The sequence below is a fragment of the Triplophysa dalaica genome, chromosome 7 (assembly GCF_015846415.1).
Source record: "Triplophysa dalaica isolate WHDGS20190420 chromosome 7, ASM1584641v1, whole genome shotgun sequence".
NCBI lineage: Eukaryota > Metazoa > Chordata > Actinopteri > Cypriniformes > Nemacheilidae > Triplophysa > Triplophysa dalaica.
The window spans coordinates 23,115,135-23,138,866 of record NC_079548.1 but is presented as its reverse complement, the minus strand read 5'-3'; the positions used below and the strand labels follow the sequence as shown (position 1 = coordinate 23,138,866).

At 38.7% G+C, this 23,732-nt stretch overlaps 3 protein-coding genes across 8 annotated transcripts in view; 2 read left to right on the top strand and 1 right to left on the bottom strand.

Moving 5' to 3' along the window:
* Positions 1 to 19,211, bottom strand: part of dnm2a (dynamin 2a) — a 38,230-nt gene extending 19,019 nt beyond the window's left edge. For all 6 annotated transcript variants that reach the window (XM_056753473.1, XM_056753472.1, XM_056753475.1 and 3 more), the window contains exons 1-9: positions 18,778 to 19,211; positions 6,595 to 6,668; positions 6,275 to 6,424; positions 5,969 to 6,172; positions 3,377 to 3,475; positions 2,818 to 2,978; positions 2,574 to 2,716; positions 2,363 to 2,498; positions 2,139 to 2,206 (exon numbers count right to left, since the gene is read on the bottom strand). In XM_056753473.1, coding sequence (XP_056609451.1) covers positions 2,139 to 2,206; positions 2,363 to 2,498; positions 2,574 to 2,716; positions 2,818 to 2,978; positions 3,377 to 3,475; positions 5,969 to 6,172; positions 6,275 to 6,424; positions 6,595 to 6,668; positions 18,778 to 18,938 — 1,196 coding nt within the window. In that variant the 5' untranslated portion in view covers positions 18,939 to 19,211. The remainder of the gene's footprint in view (positions 1 to 2,138; positions 2,207 to 2,362; positions 2,499 to 2,573; positions 2,717 to 2,817; positions 2,979 to 3,376; positions 3,476 to 5,968; positions 6,173 to 6,274; positions 6,425 to 6,594; positions 6,669 to 18,777) is intronic.
* Positions 19,212 to 19,344: 133 nt separating this feature from the next.
* Positions 19,345 to 23,655, top strand: qtrt1 (queuine tRNA-ribosyltransferase 1). Its single transcript, XM_056753248.1, has 9 exons — positions 19,345 to 20,103; positions 20,184 to 20,252; positions 20,354 to 20,492; positions 20,604 to 20,798; positions 21,022 to 21,160; positions 21,247 to 21,322; positions 21,796 to 21,905; positions 22,020 to 22,104; positions 22,187 to 23,655. The coding sequence occupies exons 1-9, from the start codon at positions 19,822 to 19,824 to the stop codon at positions 22,346 to 22,348; spliced, it is 1,257 nt and encodes a 418-aa protein (XP_056609226.1). The 5' UTR covers positions 19,345 to 19,821; the 3' UTR covers positions 22,349 to 23,655.
* LOC130426475 (potassium channel subfamily T member 2) overlaps positions 23,388 to 23,732 on the top strand; it is a 75,395-nt gene continuing 75,050 nt past the window's right edge. The window contains exon 1 of the mRNA XM_056753280.1: positions 23,388 to 23,495. Coding sequence (XP_056609258.1) covers positions 23,388 to 23,495 — 108 coding nt within the window. The remainder of the gene's footprint in view (positions 23,496 to 23,732) is intronic.

The following is a 23,732-nucleotide window of genomic DNA, read 5'->3' as shown; positions in this document are numbered from 1 at the left end:
TGCCCTCACTACACGATATTTACCATTTTATGGCAACAAAAACAACCCTGACCAAAGCCAGATCATAAACACATTAAAGGTATAGTTCACCCAAAAATGAAAATTCTGATATGAATTACTCAACCTCAAGTTGTTCCAAACTGGTATACATATATTTGTTCGGTTGAATACAAAGAACAATATCGTGAAAAATGCTAGCAACTGAGATTTCTGAGTCAACATTAGCCGGGTTTCCGTCACCCTGGTTTTAAGTGCATTTTGAAGTTACGCATCAGAAACGAGTGATGGAAACACCAAATCTGAAATAAAAGAACAGTTTTTATGTTCGCTTGAGGTGGTTTTTCTTTTTTGCGAAAAGGGTTGATGCGAATAATGGGAAATGAAAACGCATTTGCCGAATAAATTCCTCCACACAGTCTGCACAATGAGACGGTGTAACCTGACTAACCAGAGACAGCATCTGAAATGTTGTTATGGTCATTCTTAGGGTGTCGTGAACTGACTTTTTATTGTTTTATACTGTTGTCTGAGGTCTACTTATGATGTTGGCGTGGTTTTTACATTAAAAAACATCAAAATCAATAAGATATAGGCTATTTTCTACCCGGGTTTTGAGGCCGACTGGACAAAGGCTCGGTTTTAATGGGCGTGCCACAATGAAGACTTGGAAGATAACGCCCACTGCTGATTGTATGGCAGTTTGCGTAGTAAACTTAGTTGGAGCCTTCTGTGAATTTATTAGACACGTCACGTTAGGTTACACATTAGGTCATTTCAAGCGATCTCTAACAAAGCAAAAGTGACAATTATGTTTTACTCACATAAAATTGCTGCGCCATTCCAAACGGATCCAATATTAATGGCACTGCTTTTTAATCTTAGTCTTTTCACAAATCAATCCTCGACCCTTGTTCACAAAGGAATCTGCGGTGAAATGAAGCGAACAAACGCTACCCACATGAGCTGGAACGTCTTTAAAAATAAACTTCAACCATGCATTACTAATGCCAGAATGTGAAGGAAGGTTATGCAGCGTCTGAATTCTTCCACAACCAGGCACTGTATTTGCGATCTTTAACGGGATTTTTATTGCTTGCTCGCTCTATCCGCCATGCACAATCCAGTGGGCGGGGCCAGAGAAGTAGTCGTTGACATTCTTCTGTGGAGGCGGTGTTCACCCTATCAATGACATCATAGTTGCCTGGTGTCAATAACAGTTGTCATTTCAGTAACAAGGGCGTTTTTAGTTCTGACACTTACAGGATGTTCGCTTGAATACGATTCCCTCTTTTATAACAAAAGCTCGGATTAAAATTTATGTCTTCATTTCTGACACCTTTAAATGCCTGAGGACAGTCTTAAAAGTATTTCTGTAATTGCCTCCCAGAAATGTCACGACTGCGTTTACCAAACAGCAGGCATCCAAAAAAGCACTGCATTTATTATGTTTTGTCTGCTTACGCAAGGAATTATTACCGTGTATATCAAAATTATATTCCAGCTATTTAAATGGTAGTCAAAGGTGCCCCAGAACGGTTTACTTTCCTACATTCTTCAAAATATGTAATTTTGTGTTCAACAAAATAAATTTCAGTTGCTAAATATCGCCAAGATCTTGAGGTTGAGTCATTCATAACAGAATTGAAATTTTTGGGTGAACTATCCCTTTAATATCTGCCACATAATGGTGTACTGTGATTGATGCTGCGAAAAAAATCAATCAATATTTGTATAACTTTTTTTTTTAAATTAACCTCACGAAAATAAATTTGTTCTCCCAAGGAACGCCGCAACCTCTTCCCTAAAAGTGCATTTCTGACAGTAACTTCAAGGCCCGACTGCCTTGCTTTCATGAATAACTGTCTAAAACTTGTGGATTTACAAGAACCTTTCAAACGGTTGGCCAAGGATACTACATTATTGTGTGCTTCATACGGGCTGCTATGATGACAAGAAGAAACATGTCAGGTGAGCAGTAAAGCAATTCCAGTGGTCTGACGGTCGTGTTGTGAGAGCACGGCCGCATCATAAAAAGAGTGAGGGAGACAGCATGTGACTGAAGTGAGAGAGTGAGGGATAAGTAAGAAGTGCCATCGTAGGGTTAAACCAGCGCTTGCTCTAAGTGGAATGTCACTTGCCTGACACCATGGACGTTTTTAATGGCGTGACTGATTTCTCGTCGAAGCTCCTTCTCATCAAACACAATCTGAAAGAGAGAGAGAGTGACTCTGTCAAAGCGAGTCAACTGTGCGGAATGGTGTGGGGTTGGCTGGGAACTAGTTGCAACTTGTTATCTTGAGATCAAAGTCCTAGATCGGCTTCATTTCAAGCAGAGGTTTCCATTCAAGAAAGAAACATCTACCTTGACCAACTCGAACGGGAAGCGTTCATGGAAAATTCGGTTGATCCTGGCACCTCCAGACAGTTCGGCCGTGTCAACCTGGTCTCCGGAACCCTCGATGCGCTTTTCGAAGTCTACTCCAAATTGTTGGACCATCCTGAACACAAGACGCACTCAAGTTAACACACATCTGGCTGACTGTTCACAACCAGGGCTTCGGGAATACACTTACTGCAGCAAAGCCTTGGTCTTCCGTGTCGGGTCGTCCGGCCGGAAGTTCTTATATTCTTCTACCTCCTTCTCCAGAGACAGGAGTTGGGATTGGAGTTTGCTGCGCAAGCCGGGCAACGTGTCTCGTATGTGGTTGGTCAATTGCTAAAGAATAAAAAGGGATATTGAATCTTGTCCCATTGTGGAATTTTGCTACATAGATTATTGTTATAGTTGTTGTACATGGTAATTTTTTCCAGTCGTACCTGGTTGAGGGTCTTTTGCAGGTGTGTTGTTCCCATCTTCTCAGCCATGTGTCTATAACTGGGATGGGACAGGAAGAACTTCCTCTCTGCTGCCAGCGCAGCCCGAATATCTTTCCTGCCATCTATATCCTTCTGACTTCTGTTCACCACGCCAATATAACCTGAGGCAGAGAAACTCACTTAACCTCTTTACTTTCACCATGCGCTCAGACTGGGAAGTATGATAGCATTTGGCTCATCCAATCAGAATTTAGAACCTGAACTGTTTGTTATGTAATATTATAATGTTTACTGTTTTGAAATCTTTTCCTCCACGATGTCTAAAAATGACTATTAAATATAAATAAGCTATTAAATATTTCAAGCAAAAATCATGATTAGAAATGGAAATGGAATGTATGTATTGAATCACATTTATATTCACAAAGAAAAGCTGTGAATATAAATATCACTCAAAAGCATTGCATTTTTACGGTAGATGAGTAAATTATTTAACAAAGGTTTTATAGAAAGTCAATGCAATATTTGTTTTACAGCTGTGCGGCCGCTAGCTGCTCACCTCTGCGCAGCGGCAGGAGTTTATTTTCCAGGATCTCCCGGGCGTCCGTGCCCTCATCCATAAGATCCAGTTTAGTGATCACCCCAATGGTACGCAGCCCTGTTGATATATAAACAGGCAGTTTGTGTCCTATCCGCAAGGTTCCCAAATAGTCCTAACCACAATATTTCTATTACCTATCACAATGTTTGTGATAAAAATAAAATAAATGTCAAAACAAACATCACTATTTTAAAAACGAGTTTTACTCTATACAACGGCAGTATCTAGACAATGAGTGCGTTTACATGCACAGAATAAACGGATATCTATCAAAAATCTGCTTTGAAGGAAACCTGTTTTCATATGAAAGTGAAAGTGACCAATTTGTCAGTTATGGTGACCCATACCCGAAATGTGACCTCTGCATTTAACCCATCCAGTGAGTAGTGAACACACACACAGCAAGTGGTGAACACACGTACACCCGGAGCAGTGGGCAGCTATCACTGCAGCGCCCGGGGAGCATGTAGGGGTTAGGTGCCTTGCTCAAGGGCACCGCAATCATTACCCGCCGGCCCTGAGGATCGAACCGGCAACCTTCTGGTCACGAGTCCGACTCTCTAACCATTAGGCCACGATTGCCCCACAATATGTTTACATGCATAGTAATAAACCGGCTATGAAGAAAACCCCGTTTACACTGAAGTTTGAGACTTGTCGGTTGTCTCGCTTACAGTGACGTCATCGTCGATAGTCTGTTTAGTAATGAAAAATGCCCCGGGAAAACGGTCAGAAGCTGTACATTTATATCTCTTCTCATGTCCCCAGTATCTGCATATGCAACAATAGTTCTTCATTTTGACGTTTCTACATCAACTGAATGATACGAGAGCGGACTTTTATACGTTATTTTACTATTACTTCCGTTTGGGACCTTTACTACTGCGCTTTTCAGACATGCGCACGTAAACAAAACTGAGAGAAAACTGGTAAAGGCGTTTACATGCAGCGTGAAATCAGAGTAATGGGCAAAAAAAACTGTTTTTGCTTACGCTGTTTATAGGGTTGGGTATCGTTTTAAACTTAGTGATTCCGGTTCTGATTCTGCTTATCGAATCCGGTTCTTATGGATTCTCTGTTCCGATACAAATATTTTTGTGGGGAGAGAAAAATATAGCAAATATTTCAAGAAAACAGTTTTTCCTTTTTATTCTTGCCACATTTAGGCTGTAACCAGAAGGCTGTAACTGTTAACTGTGACAATTCGTCAAATAATAAAATAAACAACACTTCCATTAAGGAATAATCAGAAGCAATTACAAACCCAAACTATTTAAGTAAAACACAAAAATACAACATCAAATATATAACATGCAGTTGCTAGATCATCCCTTAGCTAAAAAAAATAGTTCTGTATAATAAATACTAAATTAATTCATTTTTAAATTGATTAAGTTGATAATTCAAATTAATATAATTTAAAATAAACTAGAGCATGTTGTCCTGTAGCTTCCCAGATATATTTAATTGTGATCACTATTTAAAAGAATGAAGTAACTTAAATAGAACTGATTATTTTTTCATCTCTTTCTGTATTTTGCACCCGAGTGTGAGATGCTGCTAAAAGCTGTAAATTATCTGGTGCGTTAGCAGAAGGACTCGAGGCTGAGAGACTTAGACACGTTTCATCATATAAGAGGTACTTCCTCCTTTTCACAAAATATCTTTACCACACGTATTGCATGTGGCAAAGCTGTCATCTTTTAACACAAAGTTTAACAAAACTTTTGAACGTTTGCATTCATAGTGGCGATGCCCGATGGTGATGAACTGCACGTGTGCGTACGGAGATAAAGTCCCTGTCGCAGGTCCTGACAGACAGATACAACGGTATAATGCTCACTGCCTTTCACGAGTGATTGAAAAGGTCAGGAATCGATAGACTGAACCGAAATGCGCGCATCCTATCGTATACCCGATTCTTTGAAAATTGGAACTGGTTCTAAAATGGAACCAGTTCTCAATACCCAACCCTAGTCCTTTATGAGCTTTCCCCGATAAAAGAAAACCGTTTTACGCGTTTACATGATCTTACATATATCACCTTATTAAGCATAATCGGAGTATGACACTGTAATATTTAACAGCACAGCAAAACGATATTTTTTTATACATGATATTTATATTTGTTTTTTTTACATATACTAGGTAAATATAATATACTAATATAATATTATAAGCATAAAGATTCAATAAATTATTTTATTGGATAAAAATAATTTAGATTTCTGTTTCATTCTGTGAACTACACACATTTCACCCAAACATTTTGTTTTGCAGTTCATATTCATTTTAAACATGTACTTGAATGGTTTAAAATATTTGATGGAATAACTCTGATGTTTGATCACAGCCTTTATGCGTCTTTGCGTTCGCTCAGTCTTTCACATTGCTGTTGGGTTTATTTCTGTTAACACACGACTGGGGGCTATGTAATACATAGCTTGAGCTGTAGGATACATCCTATTGTTTATTATTACTTATTTATAATAATTATTTACTTCCGTGGGGTGAAAAACTAAATATGCATCCCCTGAGCTCAATCCTTACCTTGAGGGTCTACCTCTTTAGCCACCTTGAGGGCATCCGAGTTGGCCAGGTCGGTGTTGGCGGGCGTGACAGCTAGAATCAGACAGCTATCTCTAGTGATAAACTGCATGATCATGTCTCGAATCTGGTGCTCGATGTCTACCGGCTGGTCGCCTACAGCGATCTTGGTCATCCCGGGCAAATCGATGAGAGTCAAATTCAATACTGTGACACAGTGAGAGAGATGTGACATATTAAAACAACGCCTGTTGCTGTGATGACGGAGTGAGGAACGCTGTGGTGTGAGGAAGCTTAGGGCCACGTTACCATGTGGAGAGTAAACTCTCAGGTTGATGGGAACAGGAGAGATTCCCTTATTAGACCCGGTTATCCTGTCCGTCTCTGCTTCGATTTCCTGCCGGACCTCATCGAAGTCCACAAACTTCCTCCCTTTGCAGTGTAAGAACTCGGCATATTCTGCAGACAGAGATGAGCGTTAGAGGAAACAGCTTAACAGCACGCGCTATAACCTTGTTCTGAAACTGATGAGCTGCTTCAAAAGGGAGCCAGCATGACAACGTAGACACACATGAAAGCATGTTGTTTCAGGCACATATAAACCAAACTCGAGCGATCTACACACTCACCCGCTTTGTTGTTAACTAGCTGCAGGATGAGAGGCCTGCGGGTGACGATGCCTGAGCCACGGGGAAGGAAATCCCTGATAAAAGAAAAAGAGAGAGAAAGTGAGCACAAGGGGGTCTCAATGCCCCCGTGTCATTCATAGCAATCAAGCTCAATTTTCAAAGGTGGCGATACTTTGAAATTATTCATAAGTGTGGGGGCGAGTGTTCACAGCCACTTCTTTGCATTCATATCAGAAGACACACATATGAAGACGCATCAGAGCCCAATGAATTTTAAAACACGTTGACAGCCCACTGGAGCCCGAGATGCTTTTGCAATTGAGTTGGTGCTGTGGTCTCTCACTGGCGAATTGGCAAGTATTTAATAATCAGACTCCAGAGAGCTGGATGATTTCAGATTTATGCTTGAATTTACGTATTGATAGGTCTTATAAGCGCCACTGAAACCAACATTACACAACAGCAGCTAGGCAGACATCACTTATGTTTAGGGCTGCAACAACGAATCGATAAAATCGATAAAAATCGATTAGTAAAAAAGTTGTCAACGAATTTCATTATCGATTCGTTGTGTCGCGCGACACGGAGACGTTTGGTTATCAAAAAAAAAAAACTTTATTTGAGCGCGGAGCGAAGTAAACACACTCGGTCTCTCTCGCGCACTGATGCTAGCAGAGTTCGGCGCCTCATATACAGGGCGGAGCAAAAATTAAAAAACGAGCGGAGGAAAGATACATGACGGAGGCAGAGAAATCAGCGCGACCCAAGTCATCATAGGTGCGGGAGCATTTCACACTAAATAAACAGAAAAACTGTGTTAACTACAAAACATGCAAACGCGACATGGCGGGAGCAACGCGGCAATGATCCAGCACCTGAAACTCAAACATGTTTGAGTCTGTGATGAGGAGTTCAACAGCAGGTTAAGTCACTACAGAATCCTACTTTTGTTCCGTTTCGAAGTGAAGAACGTAGTGTCCCTGGTGCTGGTGTTTACTCGTTATCCAGATTGACAAGCATCACAAGTTAGCATTAGCTCGTTAATAACAGTATAATCAGGGGTGGTGTAGTTACTTTGCGCTTTGCATTGTAAGACTAAAGACACGTTTTTATTCACTCGCCTTTTTTGGACCATTCATTTATCAATCTGTTGTCATGTATAGCTACACTGCAAAACTTCCTTAGTAATTTTGTCTAATTTCCAGTCCAAATATCTAAAAAATCTTAAATCAAGATTACTAGACAAGAAAATTAATTGATGCTTAAAACTTCTGTTTGAAAATATATCTCATTAAGATTATTTTCTCGTACCCCATTGGCAGATAATTTTTCTTGCTTTAAGCAAACAATCACTTAATTTTGAGGTGTTTTTTTTTTCAGAAAACAAAAGACATAATTTCTTATGCTTTTTCATGTGTCTAGTACATGTTTCTTTATATAAGATTTGTTTTTAAATTTGGACTGACAACAGGACAAAACAACTAAGTTAGAAAAGCAATTTTTGCAGTGTATATTCTGTGCTTTCTCCCATATAGGTTATTATTGACAAATATATTTGTGTGTGTTGTACTTTTTAATATAATTTTAAAGTTATTTTATAGCTCTTGGTCGTCTTAAGCTTTGTTAAAATGTGGTGTATAAATGAAACTTGCACTTACTACAATGATTGTAGTAATTGAATGAATAAGCTTCAAGTGAATTTGAGAGAGAGTGTGTGTGTGTGTGTCAGTGTTTGTCAGTGTGTGCGTCTGCAAAAGTATGTGCGTCTGCGAGTGTGTGCATCTGCGAGTGTCTGTCTGCAGTGTAGTGTAGAGAACAAGTTCTTACATTCAAAGAAATCCTGTTAAGTTTTCTGATTTGTATTGTTCTTTAGTTTTTATAAATTATTTATTGTTCTGGCAGCTCAGGTGGCACTTTTATTTAAAAAAAGTCTATATATTTTGCAGATGTAAAGCATACATGTGTATGTTTTTTGTGTTAGTCCATTTTTATTTGATTTTATTATTTTTATAACAGCTCAGGGATGTTCAAGGAGCAACATGCTTGTGCACTTTCTAAAGATTTTAGTTCTGTTTTTGAATAAAGGGTTGGAAATGAATGCTTTTCTTGTTTTTTGTTTTTATCCGATTCATCGATTAATCGAAAAAAATATTTACAGATTAATCGATTATTAAAATAATCGTTAGTTGCAGCCCTACTTATGTTTATTTATCAAACGATATCACTCATTTTATAAAATACCATTTGTTTCATCAGAGAACAAGGATACTGAAAATCACATGGTTGTATTGAGGAGACATGTGCCATTACTTTTCAAAGCGTTTACCGAATTACGGCTTTCATCTGAAGAGCAAAAATTCAATCAACTTGTTTATTGGTCACATACACAACTTTACACACACAATACAAAACGCTCCAAGATATAGGTCTGGTCAGCTTTTCTTAGAACGTGGAAGTAATAAAAGAAAAAATTAAATAACAAAACACGAGGTGTTTCATAAATCCATAAATAAATGGATTCAACATTTTTGTTTGCCATGTACACAGTATGCTACTCGTAGTGAAATTACAAAATAAACAAAAAAATCCAAGAACGCTCAAAAGTTTTCCAACACTTAAATGAAATGTTTTTTCATTTAAATGAGTATGCTTAAATTTCAGAGAATTTTTGTATATTCATGTGTATGTGATTGTAAATGCTTAATTCATATCCACAGTACACACACATCTATTATGTAAACAAACTTATTCAGGATGTGATTAATCGTGATTATTCATTTGACAGTCCTATTATAAAATAATACACTTTTTTTTAAATAAAATGTTTTTGAAATGGAAAACTTCGAGTAATGCCAAAAGAGCAGCCAGTAAGAGCTCAGAATAGATTAGGGATTATGACGATTATTATGCATTCATTCATTTCTACATTTTTACTGGCCCTGACAAAAAATGTACTTGCCCTGCCAAAAAAGGAATAAATAATAATGTCTAGTTATTAATAAGTTTTTTACCAATGTAATCTCAGGTTACACCATAAAACTATTAGCCTAACTCTAATAGTCAATCAGTAAGTAAAACAATATGAAATTATCACATTATGAGCAATAGGACCAATAGACATAATAATGCAAACACACAAATGAAATGAACAGTGCTTTTGGTTGTTACAGGTTGGACTCAATGTGGTTATCAGATGCGGAAACTGACTAAAGGAGTCAAATGTAAAATTTACATTTCATAAGCTTCAGAGTATAATGAAATATAGATCAAACCATGTTAAAGTTGATCATTCAGATGCGGTGAGTGTGTTTTGTCTTTGCTTTAATGCTTATCAAACAACAAAAACAGAGATGTTTATTATGCTTCTGTCCCTTTAAGTGCTAGCGAGCACAGATCACAATTCCAGTGTTATGGATGTGACATAAAAATGCTCAGAGATTAAATTTGTTACGATTATATTGAACCATCTATTCATATTTTACTGAAACCTTGTTGATAGAGTCTAAACATCAAAAAATGTCTGTCTACAAAAAATATATGTATATATATATTTTAAAAAAGGAAAATAAACATGCAAAAAAAAAGACTCCCAAAGTTTTTGGGAGACGATAAACTTGTCAAATAAAATGCACAATCCTTAAAAAATAATACCCAATGAAGGGAGAAGGGATGCCTCTATATAGAACATCAAAGAGTTACTTTATATTGATTTTCATGTGTCCATTTGTGAGGAATATGTAGCGTTATGGAGTGACAATCCTTAAAATGGCACATACCTGAAAATAAAACAAATGCTTTACAAATTTGAAGAGAAATATTTGAACCACCAAATGTTCATATTTTTTGTGGTAAGGTTGACATTTTTGCGGAATTTCCACGTGAGTTTTGTTTCCCTTCACCTTTTAGTTCACATCAGACAATAATGGATTTACCAACGTGATATAGTGCCTATTCTTTAAATAATAATAAAATAACAGATACACGCGGTGTTACGGAGCCTCTACGATTATTTAACAAAGGCATTTTTAAACGCGGTTAATTGTTTAATTCTGTAATCGCTGCATCCCTAGAATAGATAGGAATTCCTTTAATATTGTTAGAAAAACATCTTACGGTGAGACCCCCAAGAAGCTGCTTGAAAAAAATGCCAAGAGAACATTACTGCCAAATTTCAGGCAAAAGATGTCTACTATCACTATTTTTATAAAATAGGAAGTGAGTCAGTAAGTGATCGAAACCGTTTGACCAGTTTAGTGTAATTATAATCCAAAGTATGTATTTAAGACTAAAAACAAGAAAAGAGTCAGGGAATACAAGAAATGATGTAATGAAATAAGGACCAAGTGCATCGCCAGCTACAGGCCAGACATGCATAATACAGCGTTTTTACCAAAAACACAAGGGAGAAATTCACCGTTTTTTATTACATTGTTGTTGTGTAAAAGCATGAGATGCTCCTTTGACTAGGGCCAGAGACTTAGCAACTGAGCAGCACACCCTTGAAATGTGCTAAAAAGCAGAGCCAAGTATGACCCACAAAGCAACCAATGGCTCAGGCCTGTTATCATGACACATTCAGCTTTAAAGAATCCAAATTCTTGACATTTGAGCAATGTGTGCTAAATGCTAACACCTGTTATAGTGCCCCATTTGGCAGCCACAGGAACATATACAGGAATGTATATGTGTACTGCATAATAAACTGTGACATTTCTCCTGTTGCTTTACTTTAAATAGTATTTTCTGTTTTTTTGTGTCCCTGATTTGACTCTGGGGAGGAGACAAGAGATTGGGGCGTGTACAAGCGACCTGAACCTGCCTCCCCTTACGTTACCCCATCAGCGTAAACTGCTCTGCAAACTGACGCCTTGGCCACACATACTCGAAATATAAATATGTTGCCATGTATATGACCCTATTTTGGCTACATATCCGCCCGACTCGCCGGGAGTTCCTGCTCATCATCTGGTCCTGATCAAAGCCTGTGCAGTCAGCTGTGAGGCTTCACTCAATGCACTTAATGCACAACGCTCAGAGCCCGAGGGGACAGAAAGTTTGTGCTTTAAAAAACACAGTTATAGAAGAGATGAGTAAACCGCAGCTTTCAAGCGTGCATATGAAAGGCAGTCTGCAAAGACAGTGAGGCCTAGCTGTTGACGCATGTGTCTGTACGACCAAAGCCAAAGCCTGGAGGCCACCAGAGCCGAGAGACACTGAAAACAGGTCGTTGACAGTGATGTGCACCCTTAAGGCCATTCACATACCGCATTTTTTTGCGCGTGCAAATTCGTTATATTAATTGTTGCTCAAATACGAAGCGGTTGCAATGCGCATGATATGCGATGCTCTTGTTTTTCCAGGCATCGATATGATATTACTTAAACTTTTCAGAATGCTGCACGCGCACCGCATGAGAAAGCAGTGCGGCTAAAGATGCCAAATGCGAGTCGCCCTGTACCATGCATGTATGCACACTTCTCTGCTTACACCCACTGAGCAGAGCTGGACACATACACACACCCACTGATTAACACCCCATAAGTCAGTATAAGAAGGTAAATATACTCGGCATGATTTGCAAACAGAGACAGGGAAATAACGTTATATTGGCTCCTCAGAAGAACCACTTCTCCTTTCCGATCACTATCTCTCACATAGGCTTGTGCATTTCCATTATAAACAGGCAGGTGGGCTGGTGTCCATTATTCATGTGCTGTAAATGATAGAGGAGGCAGAGCAGATTGTGTATCACTTCATCTATTATGCAAGCAAAACCGCAGAGCGGCAGAAAGAGTGGAAAGACAGATAGACGGACAGAACTGGTCTCTCTCTTCAGATACACTCAGCATGAGTCTCTCTCCACCACCAGGAAAAGTGGGCTAATCCACTGCGCCGATTTTCCAGAATAAGACAGTGACACCAGAACACATCTCGTGAGCAAAAAACAGCAAAAAACAAACAAAACAAATGATAAAAAAGGTCACATTAACACTCAGAGTGTATATAATCCACAATGTCGAAGTGTGGATTATATATACACTGTGATGGTTAATTTTACTTTTTTTAACACTTTCGATTTTGCTGTGCACAGAGACATTCCTCAAAATATTTTCATTTTCTGTTCCAAGGGGGCAAAAAAAGAGTCAGGTTTTGAACAACATGAGGGTGAACCTTTATGTCACCTATCCGTTTAAATGTTAAACGTATTATTTACACCTGAAATTGTATTCTTTTAGCTTGAGTATTTTGTTTGCCGGATATTAAAGCATTAGCTCAACGCATTGGGGGTCTAAAATGGTTGAAAACAGTATTATTTTCAAGCAATTCAGTTTACTGCAACAACTGGTACAGAAATAACACTGGCAAAGACCTCCTGTAATCTAAGGGGTTCACACATTTCTGTGGATGTACAGATGCTAAACACAGCCTATCAAAGAGTAATTGACACATATTCAACAAATAAAAGGCATTTTGATAGCACAAACACATCATGTCCCTCAGATTAGAACAGAAACTTTAATATTACACGCAATAACTGTAACATTACCCATAACAGATGATTCGAGGTCAGACAGTTATTGCCTTGAAATTTATTGTCGGAGGTGGTGAATGTCATAACGGTGGTGCATTAATGGGGAAGAAGAGAGTCGCAACTTCTGCAAAGAGGTTTTACCATGTTGATGGCACGGATGGTCAAGCACAGAATTACAGTCAGCATATGAAAATCTTCTCTGTGAAGTTCTGTCTCCTTTTAAAATCTCTGGCAGGAAATATTAAGAACAGAAAAGTGCAATCTGGACTATTTAACCACAGTCTTTCGAGCATTAGCAAGTGATAAACCTTGACTGATGAACAACAACACTGAATGTCAGCCAATCAGAAGTCAGTAACAGAGGTTATTTGCATACAGAACTATAGAATAGATCACTTTGCAAGATGTAAACACTGGTCAAGAATTTTATATCTTTTATATCAGGAAAGTAACGATAACCACGAGCCGGATTATATGTGATGATACATGTCGGTTGAGATGTTACGTGAATCGCAATAGATTTTTTGAACAGCATTGGCTGCTTGGTTTTAAGTAGATATGCAGATATTTCTTTTTAAGTAAAATCTAAAATCTTCTATTTGCTTTGGAATTAGTTTCAAAATGACAGTTTAGTTTTGTTTATTTAACATAAAATATATTTTTGTTTACAAAGAAATGTGCACCATTTGAGAAATAATAAAAGGGCAGTTTTAAATTTCTCTGCTCATTTTGTGAATATAAATTGAATCGTGAGATCACTATTGTGAATCGCTTACATTCCCATTTTTTATTAAGTTCGTTTCATTACTTTATTTATCTTACATATGTAATTAAATCGTAAAGATATTAATTTAACAATTTATTTGCTTATAAACGTTGCTTTGGTTGTATTTGGTTCGAATAATAGAGTAATAGAGTGTCTGTGATATGGCCTTTATCGCAGGCTGACTTTCATTACTCATTACTAATATAATTTTTACACACGTGTCGTGCTTTCCCTGTACCATGGTACCTCCACAGTACATTTTCGGTTAGGGGCTGTAAGCGGTTTGCTTTTCAAGATGCTTTCTCTCCATTAATAATTAACCGGCAGTTTCCTCAATACATTTCTCACAGAATGGCCTTCGGCATAATCTTCTCCAGCCTTGCTCCTCCTATAGAGAACTCACTAACTGAATAACAGCCCCTCCTAAAGCAGACGGCAAAGCCAGATAGCGAAAGTACCGGCGAACAATGACATCAGGCACAATAAACAGCCGAGATGGAGCCACTGGCCTCTTTCATTTCAGATCTGTGATTGGTTCAGCCAGTTCTACCCACCAATCAAGTGAAAGATCTTGAAAATCCAGTTCTGCAAGATGAATTCTGACCAACAGTCTGCCTGTCATTGTAAAGCATTAAGGAGAAATGCAGATGAAGCTGGCTCATTAATATGTGTAACTTACTAATGTACACTGAGGTCAGATTGTGCCGTGAAATGAATAGTGCTTTTGTTTCTTAACTCCCAGCTGTCTACATGTTGGTATGGTGGATAAAAGCCTAGCAGAAGGTCAGAGAGCATGCTAAAGCGTTAAGGTATCACTGCGCTGATAATATGTCTGGGATTTTTGTTTATATTATATTTGAACAGGTTTTGTTTATTTGCCTCATATCAAAGTCCCAGATGAGTGGCTAGTCATTCATACAAGGTGGTCACGCAAGTGTTGTGGTTCTATAAATTCTCTTTTTTTTCCGTCTTGAAAACTCTTCCGGACCCTCTCTTTTTCATGACTCGGGCATGTCTACAGTAAGAACAGTAAAGCACGTAAAACCCATGAAACAGGTCATGCTTTGAGTGAACTCAGTCCCCAGAGACTGATTTCAAATAATAACATCTGTGTCACACGGCCCTTTCGAGGTAAACCACCTGCACACTCTTCCCTTGAGTCGAAGAACAAAAAGCCAATGAAACAAATCAAGTTCCTTAAACTTCGCTTGTAGCACAAGAGAATTTTTGATGCTTTAGTGAAATTAAACTTTTGTCATCACTGAGTCACCCTCATGTGATTGAAATGTTTCAATGTGAGATATTTTGAGAAATGTGATTTTATGGTCACCAACATTCTTTTAAAATGTCATTTGTGTTCTGCAGAAAAAGTAAGCCATACAGGATTGGAAAGACACAAGGGTGTCTTTCCAATAATGATGAAAGGATTTTCAATTTTGGGGCAAATTATCCCGTTAACCGCCTTAAAAGATACCCAACTTGTAAAGTTCTCACTCAATTCATTGATTTTCCAGGTTTTTCTGTGCTTTGTATTACGGATGATGAATGCAATGAACAGTCTCCTTCAGGAAAACAGTCTTTGCAGGGCTGGCATGTGGGTGTGATAATGTGCAATTTCAAACAATGATTCAGCCTTTCAACAACACCCGTATCATAAATGCATAACCGAAACACAGAAGAAACGGCGTACGTAACAATCATGTGACTGACAGAGATGTATTACAGCTTTCATGAAGAACAATGGCTCAAACAACAACAATACATTTCGTGAATATGGAAAGAAACTACGGAAAACGTCAATAAAAGTGACTTTAACCACACATACTCTATCTCTCAAGCACAGGAAAATGTGAAAATGATTTACAGGTGGAGATCAAACCACTTGATCACTTTCTGTTTACAGAGCCTGAGGCCATAACACAAACCTGTCCGTTTGGTTCGCTTGTAATCAGTTTACTTTATTCTACTTACGTCCACCGTGTGTGAACACAAAGTGCTTCAAGAGGTTCAACAAAAATAAATGTTACTGATGCCAATTAAATTTTTATTGTTTACGTAACAATGTGACATCCATAAAAACCACAGGCATGGGGATATGCACATCATTTGTACTTTTTTGTACGAAAAAAAGTTGAAAAGTGAGGAAGAGAACTACGTTAGCATGGGCAAAACGTGACTTCATCAGACAAACACATTCATTTCCATACATGACTGAACATTAAAGCTCCTGTTTCCATGTGATTTTATGCCTCTTTGTTTGCTCAGATACTAAGCAGCGATATGAGATGAAATTACATCACCGTTCCAATCGTCACTGCAATATTTGTCAAATTAAACTTTGCAGCCCTAAAATAAGCTCGTAAGGCAGGTCTTTATGCTTGCGGTTTAGGACGGTACATACAGCATAAGTTGACGCTAATGTCTCATTTCTACTGTTTGCCAGAGCACTCTCACACTGATTGTTGTTTTCTGTAATGGGTAAACCTGCCCAACAACCCGATTATGAAATCCAAGGTTATGTTGCTTAGTATCCTGTTCCATCAGGAAAACTGAACCCTCTAGAGATGGAGCACAACAATACAAATGAGGAGCATTCCTATCTGTTTTAGAGAGATAAAGGGATACTTCAGCCACAATTGAAAATTACGTCATCATTTACTCACCTTCAGGTTGTTCCAAATCTGTATAAATGTATTTGGAAGAATGCTTATAACCATACAGATGTTGCCCCCCATTGACTTCAATAGTAGGAAAAAATTCAATGGCAGTCAAAAGTGCCCCAGAACCTACACTCTCCAAAATATATTCTTTAAAGTTCAACAGAACAAAAAAAAATGATACAAGTAACTTTTCCTACTATGGGAGTCAACGGGGGGCAAAATCTGTCTGGTAATAAGCTTTCTTCCAAATATCATTCTCTGTGTTCATAAGAAGAAGAAAAAATTATACAGATATGGAACAAGTCAAATGTCACATTTAAAAACAACCATGGTTGACCAAAGTGCTTCACAATGTCCAAAGGCAATCATACACAAGCAACACGGTTAAAGTATCCCTTTAAGGGTTCCTGTAAAAATCTACTTGTTACTTGTTTTTGAAACCAACTGCTAGACAGCATGGTGCAAGCTATAATACACTTTATGCAATACAATTGTGCAATAAGACACGCAAAACTGCAGAAATTAAATAAACATTATTTTTAACACTATATTTGCACAAATATTGGCGGACATCAGTCATTAATATTTAACTTCAATGATGAAAGGAAAATTAATAAATGCATTCATAAGCTCTCAAACATCTGCATCCATGAGAAACAGCAACAAATTCGAGCCAATTACTCGGACTTATACTCTCTCCACTGTTTAACTTAAAGACCAAATTCATTTAAATTCACCGGGAGACAAAACAGTCATACTAAGATGAATGCTGATGGAAATGAATGCAGCAATGTGCAGACCACAAAACGACCCGATGTAAAAATATTGTCAATCATCTCCAGCCAGAGTCGTACTTTCTCTTCCTGTCTGAAGCTTTAAAAGAAATTGAATAAGTCTGATTTAGATGATCTATCGGTGCTGTAGCCTGTTGTCTGATGCAGGTGTGGCCATGACCAATGAATACTGCAAAACAGGTGGTTACACCAACCTTTACCTGCGCTGAACAAAACCCAAGGTCGAGCAGAACAGGACGAGGGAGGTTCCTCGACTTCTGTACATATAAAGATTATTTCTGCTGATATTTTACTTCTTGGTTTTTAAGATCTTGGTTCTCTACACAGCACAGACATTGCCATTTACAACTTCATAATATTACTATATTATAATATTACCTGGTATTTTAACATATTTGCTATTTTTAAATAAGGCTCCATATTCTACATATTTGATACGTCACCCAAAAAAATCAAAAGGAAAATTTTATAATTTTCTGCCTAAAGAAATGATCGTAGTATTTGACAACAAACCATATTTATTCTAGAATTTCTATTTTTTATTTATTTAGGTTGTGTACTTTGGGCCATGTCTAATGCCTTATAGTGTTTATTGGTTCCTATCCAATAATGACCCAAAAATGACCAAAAAAAGGATCAAAAAAATATATTAGAATGTCTGGCTTCTACAGTTTTTTTTCTAGGTTGATGTTTCTTTTGGGTAAATGTATAAAAATGCATTTGTTGCATTAGAAAATACATTTTAAACACGTGCTTAATAGTTTAACTGGTTGAATGTGGACTGTACACATTGTCACGAAATGCAACAAAATATCTAGAGACTACTTAGTTTCTGGCCATGTTACAATGTATTCTAAGCACAGCTGAGTGTCATCTTAATAACATAAATATGCTAATCGCACATCATCATATTGTAAATATAAAAAGAAACATGGTATTATCTTCGGAGGACTTTTCATTAAGGTCACGTAGACAAGTGCATGACGTCAATGTTCAGACAAGTGTCAGAGTCATCCGATACATGTATACACATTACCACTCAAAACAAGGAAATACGTTTGATGGCTTAAACATAGCTATACGTTTTTGCGTGGTTAAATTTCCCCACTGTGCCACAATGAAGCTCTCAAAGACGCGATATAACTTCATCTGTGTCCGCACCATACCGCCAACTTCCCCATTTTGCGCTTCGGTCTCACTAACGCCCAATTCATTTCAATGAATGGCGAAGATCGTCCTTTACGCTACTTGCGCAACTCGCGTTAGTGAATGACCCCATATCCAAGTCAATAGATCGACCAAAGAGTACACAAACGCAGCTTGAATAGCAACAAACGAGACGACTGTTCGCCTATCAGCTGAAATACTGAAAATGCTGTGATCAGTGATTGTGTGAACTGATGCGTAAAGTTAACGAGTAAGATAACCAACCTGCCGACGAAATTTTCCAGCACGGAGCTTTTTCCGGCACTCTGTCCTCCAACCACGGCTATTTGCGGCAGATCTAAGTTACAGCTTTGGCCGATGGAACTGAAAGCATCCTGAAGTTTATTGATCAGGGGGATCAAATCCTCCATCCCCCGGTTGCCCATGGTTTCTGACCGTCTCTCCGCGCGCAGGAACGGGCTCACAGCAGCAAGTCGCTCGGGTTACTTACAACTGTTCAGTTTCCACCCTTCAAACACTTTCAGTTTAGTCCGTCACAAACAAATCATTAATAAAACATTGGTTGGCGGTCATATATCGCGAATTACAGATCATACATTAAGATCCTTTTACTGGTCTGAGGGTCAATCGTTCGTAAACTCACAAAACAAAACTTCTCGCTATCATCCGGTCAGGCGACATCCGACCTCCACCGGTGACGCGAGTCCCGCCTCCTGTCAAAGATCTGATTGGTCCTCAAGGCCCACTTTGGATTTATTCTTGCTTTCGATTGGCTAAGCTTACGTTGAAGCCGTAACAGCCAAAGGTGTTAGATGGCTGAAATCTCCGTCAGTTAAGCCTCAAATAAACTTTTTTATTATCTTCAGCTAGAACGCAAAGTCAAAATTGAGTTCATATTGTATAGTAAAATTAATGCAAAAACGTATTAATATTTAAAAAATAAATCGCATTGAATTATATTAAGCATTTGGGATTTAGTGCGGCGCTGCGCCTTCTGATCGTCGTATCACAGTACCGCGAGAGCGTTTAGAGACCGTAAGGTGCAGTTTGCTCTCGAGTTGATCTCGCGGTACTTTAATGTCAAATGGTGATTAGTATGCGCAGTATGAAGTCAAACACGCCTTTATTTCCTACAAAAACACAAAATAAATTTGTTTAGGGCCCTTGATCGTAAATAGTTGACTCTTAGCAGAAGAATGTTAGCCATTATTTAAGAACAATTGAAAAATATTGCTGCAAATCGGGATTCGACTTTCATGAGAGACCTTTGAGTCACTTCCTGGTGTTGTTCAATAAACACTGTTCAAAATGGCGGCGCCCATAGCGGCGAACATGCATGAGAGTGAATCCAGTATGGCATCGTTAAAAGCTGTATCATCTGTTGCTCCTCTTGCTCTTCGAATCGTGGCGGAGTGTCCCGTAAGTAAGGCGAGAGCTTGCACTCTTACTCTTCCCCACAGCACGGTCAGTACTCCGGTGTTCATGCCGGTCGGCACCCAGGGCACCATGAAGGGAATCACTGCAGACCAGCTGGCGGATCTGGACTGTCACATATGTCTGGGAAACACGTATCATCTGGGTATGAGGCCGGTATGTGTCAGAACTCATAAACATGGAAATCTGCACTATGTTTGAAACTTAGTTGACCGTTGTTGTATGTGTCCAAACAGGGTCCTGAGTTAATAGAGAAAGCCAAAGGATTACATGGATTTATGAATTGGAAAAGAAATCTTTTAACGGTAGGCATGGGCAAGCTATCTTCGCCATTATAGTCTGTTATGATTCATTTGTCTTTGGTACCATCACCCCCTAAAGTTTCATTCCCCATTTCTGTTGCTAGGACAGCGGAGGTTTTCAGATGGTGTCTCTTGTCGAACTTTCCGAAGTAACAGAGGAGGGGGTCACGTTCCGTTCGCCGTATGATGGCAAAGAAATCCTCCTCACCCCTGAGCAATCCATAGCCATACAGAACAGCTTGGGTATGAGACATGTTGCATATCATTATCTCTCAGCCAGGACAGAACATTCTAGTGATTCTTATTCATGACATAATAGCCCCAGTGGACTGTTATTCTCTGCAATCTGTGCAGGTTCGGATATCATGATGCAACTGGATGATGTGGTCAGCAGTACGGTGAAAGGGCCGCGGGTGGAAGAGGCAATGCACCGCTCCGTGCGCTGGCTGGACCGCTGCATCGCAGCAAACAAGAATCCAGACAGACAGAACCTGTTCGCTATTATACAAGGGGGACTTGATGCCAAACTGCGCAAGGCCTGTTTAGATGGTGGGCACTGGGTGTCATCATTCAACATCAACTCAAACCCAACATTAATTTTGATGTCTATTGTGGTTTAGTGGTGTGAGTGCTATATCACCGTTAAAATAGCAATTAACATAAACCCTATATGAGAATAGATTTGGGTACTTTATATAAGACTGCATGTTCTGCTCAGGGTGCATTTGAAACATCATTCTCCTGAGAATAAAAATTTTTGCTTTTCACACAGAAATGACAAAGCGTGATGTACCAGGCTTTGCCATCGGGGGTTTGAGTGGGGGAGAGGAAAAGGATGATTTCTGGAAGATGGTGACTCTAAGCACAGACCACCTGCCCAGAGAAAAGCCCCGTTACCTCATGGGAGTTGGGTAAGGTCGACGACATCATTTACTAGTGCTTTTAGTGTTTATTTGTCAGTATTTGATCTTAATTGTTTCTTTAAAATATCTTTTAGCTATGCACTCGATCTGGTGGTCTGTGTTGCCTTGGGCTGTGATATGTTTGACTGTGTTTTCCCAACTCGTACAGCAGTAAGTGATGGATCTCTCTTCACACTCTTTATATTTGGGGAATATAATATTCATATTATCTTTCTGGTTATACAAAATACAGAAAGTTTGAGAAGTGAGCTTCAATGAAGTGATTCAATTTGGCCATTAAGTTTTCCAAAAAGTTTGCCATTAGAGTACCAGGTTTGTGTTTTTGTAACATTAAGCACTTATACTAGCCATGACTGTAAGGTTCTATTAAATAATCACACTTCAATCCTTATTTTAGCAAATGCGTAAATATCGCCCAGCTATTTAAATCTGTAAATGTTTAATAAAACGCAGAATTTAAATTTCTTCAAAAGCACATTTTAAGAGCTTCTGCCCATTTTGACATGTTAGAATCAAGACTTTGGTAATTGACAATACCCTTCCAGTATTGCACGTCAAGTCTTATCAGTATTCTGTTTCTTTTACTGAGGCTGTTTCTGACATTAGTTTTTATGCTGTTTCAGAGATTTGGCTCCGCTTTGGTTCCCTGGGGATCGCTGCAGCTTAAACAGAAGCAATATGCTAAAGATTTACAGCCAATCGACCCTGACTGCCAGTGTCCCACCTGCAGGAGGTATTGGCATCTTGTTTGATATCTCAGTTGAACTTCTGGATCAATATGCTGATGTTTATAATCTCTCCTTCAAACCTAAACATTTTTTTTTCCATTCCTTAAACAAAACCACAGACACAGTCGGGCTTACCTCCACGCCCTGTTTAAGAGTGATACTGCAGCCATGCATCACATAACCATCCATAACATCTCCTACCAGGTAATGATCAACCAGTCTTACAGGTTTACTGCATTTAGTGTTGTGTCTTCATTTCCTTCTGTCCACATTTGTCTTTGCTTAGCTCACCCTCATGCGATCGGTACGTCAGAGCATCATAGAGAAGAGGTTTCCAGAGTTTGTGAAAGCATTCATGAAGAGAATGTTCTCGTCCAGTGAGCAGTACCCCAGCTGGGCTGTAGAGGCGCTACAATCAGTAAACATCACTGTTAACGGAGTGGCCTAGGGCGGCTAGATTTTTATAGGTTTTGTGCAGTTTTTATGCATTTTGTTTTAACATACCATACGTTTTCTAAACATGTTAAACATTTGCTCTGTAAATAAAATGTTTTATTCAAACTTTTATGTACCGAATCCCAAAATGTTAAATTATAATGGGTTCTAATATATTTTGTCGTTTCGCGTCCGGTGTAGACGCGACAAAAACACTGAAGTGCACGATCTAACGTTACCGAGGCTGCGTCCGAAAAAACCCACTTGCGGTCTTGGCCACTTAAGAGCGCGTGCACGCGACAGGAAGGAAGAGCTCAAGTGTGTCCAATGTCTTTAAAATGCCAAAGGACAGTGCGCTTAACGCACACTAAACCCACACTATCTTGAATACCGCTTCGGAGCGGTATTAAGGCTAAGCGCATCCCAACGTGCATCACGTTCGAGATTTGAATTATGAGACTTTTTGCTCGGGTTTCGCCAGATGTTGCGGAAAGATTTCTACTGTTTGTTATACTACTACTTTTTAAGGTTATATTTTTATTTATTCTATTTTTGGCTAAGTGATTTTCTTTCGATACAATACAAATAAAGCGCTTTAAAAGTAAATCTTACTTGACTATATAATTAGATATTACATATAATTTCGAAGTAAAACGTAATGTTACATATTTTATTGGTGAAAACTCAAGAGTTATGTATTTAGTAAAACTCATTTTAATCTCATAGTTAGAAACACCACATCAATTAACGTTATATGTTTGCACTTGCTATAAGTGCGTCCCATCGGGTGAGAAATACTTAATGCTCACTTTGCATCTTCACGCCCACTAGGGCCAAAAACAGGAAATACGTCAAGAAAGTAGTCAAGCGTTCATGTGCAAAGACCGAAACTGGGGGTATATGGGCCCTTTCCCAAATGGCGCATTTCAAGTGGATTTGCGGTCTCGTGGACTAAATCGCGCGTGCTCGTCAAGTCTACGAATCCGCAGGGTGTCCCATTTGTCTTTTAAGCGCTCAGAAGTCTGCCCGCGAGCGCCTACTCTGTGCCCTCGATGCGGTCTTGGGTGAAGCCCTCATTAATGGAGACTCCACTGAAGTCCCCTGCCCAGGAATCCATCCGAACGCCCAATCACAGAACGGATGTGAGGAGTGTCGTGGATGTCAGACATTTACGTAAACATGACGGATACATTCTTAAATGTATTTTTTTTCATTCTAAATGAATGTATTGATTAGTAACTTATTCACATTATTGCTTTTTTATTTTTATTAAGCCAGCTATTCAAGAATAAATACTTTTAATGCTGTGCATTTTCTTACTTAAGGTAATAAGCCATGTTTTATTGTATATTTGTAGTTGTCTCTGGGCTCTGTAAAGCTAAACAACACAGCTTCTG

What these genes read in the sequence shown, in the direction of transcription:
- qtrt1 (XM_056753248.1), top strand. Translation starts at nt 19,822, where the DNA reads ATGGCGGCGCCCATAGCGGCGAACATGCATGAGAGTGAATCCAGTATG. An exon ending in GCGCAAGGCCTGTTTAGATG is followed by an intron (nt 20,799 to 21,021) that starts GTGGGCACTGGG and finishes CTTTTCACACAG; the next exon opens with AAATGACAAAGCGTGATGTA. An exon ending in TCCATAACATCTCCTACCAG is followed by an intron (nt 22,105 to 22,186) that starts GTAATGATCAAC and finishes GTCTTTGCTTAG; the next exon opens with CTCACCCTCATGCGATCGGT.